General features: G+C 30.8%; 1 protein-coding gene across 1 annotated transcript; it reads left to right on the forward strand.

Annotated features, from left to right (window-relative positions):
- Positions 1 to 46: 46 nt before the first annotated feature.
- Positions 47 to 2,619, forward strand: LOC106755044 (acyl-coenzyme A oxidase 3, peroxisomal). Its single transcript, XM_014637143.2, has 6 exons — positions 47 to 195; positions 272 to 391; positions 628 to 774; positions 861 to 965; positions 1,046 to 1,147; positions 2,171 to 2,619. Exons 1-6 carry the CDS (start codon positions 67 to 69, stop codon positions 2,414 to 2,416), a joined length of 849 nt encoding a protein of 282 aa, XP_014492629.2. The 5' UTR covers positions 47 to 66; the 3' UTR covers positions 2,417 to 2,619.
- Positions 2,620 to 5,546: the final 2,927 nt, after the last annotated feature.

The raw sequence follows: 5,546 nt of genomic DNA on the forward strand, positions 1-5,546 counted from the left end.
CAAAAGTTCAGTGGTCATTTTCCCATATGGATGTTCATTTCTTTACTTTTATGGTTCAGATATGCAATGAGTTTTTCCGCAAATGACCTCAAAATGATGTATGTGAAAAGAACACCGAAGTCAAACAAAGCAATTCATATTATTTCTAGTGCATACAAGGCTACTTTTACTTGGAACAATATCCGCACTCTCCTTGTAAGTTTTTCCTGGGTTTGATAGGTATTATTGCATGCCGTTGCCCTCTCTAAAGTTCTATTAATGCTTGAACTAGGAATGTCGTGAAGCCTGCGGAGGCCAAGGAGTTAAATCTGAAAATCGTGTTGGTCTTTTCATCGGTGAATTTGATGTGCAATCGACATTTGAGGGGGACAACAAAGTTCTGATGCAGCAGGTAAAATGAGTATTCTGTTAGATATGAAATTTGATTAATAATTGAGTACAACATTTTTATTTTCAAACTCTGGAAATACGATGATCTGGTTTCATTGTGCAAAACATTAATGGGATCCTAATAAGTTGTGTTTGTTTATTTTCATTTGACTTTTAAACAGTGTAATGATAATTATTATGAAATAGTTCTGTCCATTTTTTTGAATGTGAATGGTTGTGTTCTTCATTACATTTCAGATTAGCAAGGCACTCTTTGCAGAATACGTAGCATGTCAGAAGCAAAACAAACCTTTCAGTGGTTTAGGATTAGAGCACATGAACAAACCTTTGCCTGTTATCCCGTCTCACCTAACAACTCCAACCATTAGGAGCAGTGAATTTCAGGTAATCATTTGATTATGTCGGTTGAAATTTGGAGAAGCCATATAGAAGCATATATCTGTTTCTTACGTTACCTCTCACTCACACAGATTGATCTGTTCCACCTAAGAGAGCGAGACCTATTAAGGCGCTTTTTTGAAGAGGTCTCAGAATACCAATCTCGTGGAGAAAGCGAAGAGTCTGCCTTCATTCTAGTGAGGATTCTACCTCGTCTTTTTGTTTTTTCCTTCCATCTTTTCATTGTCTTACAATTTGGAACACTTTTCTGTTCCAGAGTTATCAGTTAGCAGAAGACTTGAGCAGAGCTTTCTCAGAACGAGCAATACTGAAAACGTTCATTGATGCCGAGTCAGCTTTACCAGCTGGTTCATTGAAGGTAAATCATATTATTGCTTGCTATAAAATAGTACTGGTAAAATGCTCTCTATAACGTGCTTTTTACCATTTATTTAAATCAGCTGGAAGTCATTATCCTGTCATGCCACTTGATCAGGTTGAATGGTTCCTTTAACAGAGGTCTTTTATCAATAAAATTCATTAAAAATATACAAAAGTAATATTAAAGATGTATAATTACAGAGGCTCTTAACATTAAAATATATATAAAAATGTTAGAAGTTACACGTCAACGAAATATAAGACCAATTCATAACCTATAAATATGGACAAATTTTACTTTATAAACTAGTTTTGTAAATTTGAATTAAATTTAAAATACACTTTTAAAAAAAGTTTAAATAAAATAACTACATCATCCTCAAATTGAAATTTCGGTAATATACATTGATATTTATTAATAAAAATAAAATTATATCTAGAATAAAGAAGATAATAACTGAGATTAAGTTGATTTTTATTTGATAAGATTAAAAAGTTAAAATTGTAATTTATTAAATTTTTTATTGAACCGGTTTGACTAATTTTTGGACTGGTTTGACTGGTTTATGTATTACTTGTTTTACTGGTTTAGTTTCTATATTTTAGAAACAGATAGATTTAGTTTTTTCATGTGATAATGTTTAAGTTGTTTATATTATTGAACATATTTTTTTCTTCAATTTTAACGTTAAATAAACTTAAAATAATTTGATTAAGAAAACTAAGTTCATACAATTCTAAAATTAAAGAATTAAATTGGTTTAAAATTTTAAAAGTAAACTAATTAAAATTTTTATTTAAACTAAATGAATAAACAACATATTTAACCCATTGCTAAAAAAACTTGTTCAAATTTTAATATTCAATAGAATATATTCTAAAGGATGTGTTGCCGAGACTATGTTGTTAGCATTTTTGTCCTGCTACAGCACAATGTGTTTCTTGTGCAATTATTTGTAGGGTAAAAATGTGTAACATATCCATTAATAGATCTCTTTACTTTTATTTGTCTTCTGTGTAGAATGTGTTGGGTCTATTGAGATCGTTGTATGCTGTGATAAGTGTGGATGAAGATGCTTCCTTTCTTCGATATGGATACTTGTCAAAAGAGAATGCTTATGCAGTGAGGAAAGAAGTGCCAAAACTATGCGCTGAACTTCGACCACATGCACTTGCCTTGGTCAGTTCCTTTGGTATTCCTGATGCTTTTCTGAGCCCTATTGCATATAACTGGCTTGATTCAAATTCTTGGTCTTCTCAACTTTAGCAAGCTTATGCAAATCTCTGCATTTGAAATAGTGTCTTTGTTGCATGTTATTGGGTGAATAAAACGTTAAAGAACAAAATAAAAAGTTGGTATATGAGGGAAACCAAGGCCAGATCATTCGGATTGAGTTTCATCAATTATTTCTGTACCATTTAGTAAATAGCAGTTAAGTTATTTGAATCTAATAAATGTACCTCAATTACATCTTTTATATTTTGTTGAATCAGAAATTCCAATGCCTAATATTTCTTATTAAAGTACCTTTAAATTCTTGAACATGAATTCATTTATTCTTGTCTTGACATGCGTTGAGTTAAAGTTAGTTTATGTCACTGCTGATGTGGTCTGTATTTATGTTTACAACACAGATTGTGCAAACAAACCTTATTTTGCTTTGAAGAGTGAAACAGAAAATAAAGAAATAGGAGGAATAAAACCTGAAGGAAAACAGAAGTAGAAAATATATGCTTATGAGATAAATAGAAATAAATAAGAAAACAGTGGAACTATTATTTTTGAAATCTTTCTTCAACTAACATGCATAACTAATAAAAAGGAGGTAAATAGTGATTAAGAATTAAAAAAAAAAAGTAATTGTGATTTCATTTATATGTATGTATTGGTAACTTGGTGTTTCTAAAATTTTGAATATATTAACAAATTCATGTCTATGTTTTCATTTACTTCATACTTAATTTGTCAAAGTACCTAAACAATAAATTTATTAGTTAAATGTAATTGTTAAAATTATAGGAAACATAATTAACATGAAAGTTTCTCTAATGCATCTAGTAATAAAATGTAATGAAAAAACACAATTATTTACTCCAAAATCTTTGTTGTTTTACTTTAATCACAAATATATTACTAGTGGAAAAACGTTGTTCAACGTCACACCATAGACGTCGGTTAGTGGTTCCCCTGACATAACATGATGATCAATGGCAAGTTCGTAAATAAGTCGGACATATAGACGTTGGGGTCAGATCTACCCGATATCTAAAACATTATAGACGTCGGGGCAAATTCACACAGACGTCTAAAAGTCTTCCAGGTAGGTGAATAGTCGTCATATCGACGTCAGATAAGACTACGACGACGTCTATAGTCTAGTTTACACGTCGAGATGACAACACCCGACGTCTATAGGTCTACCAGGTTATGAACAGTCACGATATAGATGTCGGGTGGCTCCCAACAGACGTCTATAACCTGACAGGTAGTTGAGTGTCATTAATGTTCTTCCATATAGACGTCGGCTGCCCTGCTAGCCGATGTCTATAGCCTGACAGTTAGGTAAAACTGTAATAATTATTCTGCCATATAGACGTCGGCTACCAGCTTACTGATGTCTATAGGACTGTAGAGACGTCAGTTGCACATGGACTTGACGTCTATAATCCGCACCAATATTAATATTTAAATCATAAAGACGTCAAATTAGTGAGAGGACCGATGTCTATAACATTATAGACGTCTGGCGCCAAGGCGAACCGACGTCTATAGTACCTTATACTTTAGAACGCGAACCCGTAACCAGTAACCACTATTCATCGTTTTCTTCCTCAAGCTTTTCTCCATTGCGGCATAAATTTGGAGGTTCGTTCTCTCTGTTTTGGACCGTTTAAATTTAGTTTAGCTCCGATTGAATTAGTCTTTGATGAAAAATCTTTCATTTGAACCGATTAAAATTAGATTTGGTTGCGTTTTATTGCAGTTTCTAGCGTCTTGTTGGGTTGCATTTTGGACTGTTTTTGACCTGCGTTTCTGACCTATTATTGGGTGTGAACTCCTTCATTTCCCTCCATTGCTTATTTAATCTTCTATAAAGGTTAGCTTCTTTGTTGAAAACATAATTTGTATGGATATTATTGGCTTTTGTGTATGCATGTTGGCATTAGTGAATATGCATTTTATTGGCTTTTTTGTATGATTTCTGTCAACACCCAATTTCGTCCGGGTGACTAAATAATAGGACTTGATTTTTATTGTTGTCTATTTCATTTTTTTTATTATTTTGTTATTCTTAATTTTATTTTGCTATTTTGTTTAGCCTTGTAAAAAAAAGAAGAAAAGAAAAATAATTGCAAACAAAAAGAAAAAAGAAGAGAGAAGAATAAAAGAGAAAAAAAGCGAGAAAACAAAAAAAAAAGAGAAGAGAAGAAAAAAGCAAAAATAAAAGTAAAAGAAAAGAAAAAAAAGAAAGAAAAAAAAAGAAAAAAAGGGGGTGCACGTGAATAAAATGGGAGAAGGTGCTACACGAGATGAATTGGATTTGATTTTCTTGGAAAAATGCCCATAAGCAATAAATATTAATGCATGACATATCACTTTAGAATATTTTTGAAATTTTGTTTTATTTGGTAATAATTTGAATCAACATTATGGCAATAATTACAAGAAATAATTAAAAATAATATATTAATTGTTGTATTCAATTTCTTCCTAAAGAGAAAAATATGATTTTGATTTGATTTATTTTTCTTTAATCAAGACCATTTATTTCCCTATTTTTCTAATTGCCAATTAATTCGCCATTAAGGCAAGTTCACAATAATATTACAAATGTGTGTATATAAACATGCACCTGGTAAACAGGAAAAGGAGGAGAGAAATTGAATTTCGGGAAGAGAACATTAGGGAACAGAAAAAAGGAGGAGAAAAATCCAATTTCGAAAAGAGAAGATAAAGGAACAGAAAGAAAAGGGCTTCGTGTTGCGCTCATCCCTGGTTTTTATATCACTCCCTTTCTTACTGATTGTTTTGTTTTATTTATTGCTATTGTATTTTGTTTCTTTTAGTCTTTATTATCTTGTAGTTTTATTTTTTGTTGCATTCTCAATTTTTGAAAGAAACAATAAATGTTCAATAAAAAGTATTTTTCTTTTAAAAAAAGGGTTAAAATTAAAAAAAATGATGCTAGAGCTTGTGACACTATCTCTCTTTTAATGACTAAATTCCGGTTTCAATTTGTTCTTGTTTTATTTTATTTCTTTTAAATATTGTTTTTCTTTCTTAGGCAAAAAAAAAATGGGTAAATTTAAGAATTATAAAAAGTGATTTTTTAGTGTTTCTTTTAACAATTAATTATTTTTTTTATAAGCTGTAATTTATTTTCTACCTTTTAGAC

The sequence above is a fragment of the Vigna radiata genome, unplaced genomic scaffold, assembly GCF_000741045.1.
Source record: "Vigna radiata var. radiata cultivar VC1973A unplaced genomic scaffold, Vradiata_ver6 scaffold_882, whole genome shotgun sequence".
NCBI lineage: Eukaryota > Viridiplantae > Streptophyta > Magnoliopsida > Fabales > Fabaceae > Vigna > Vigna radiata.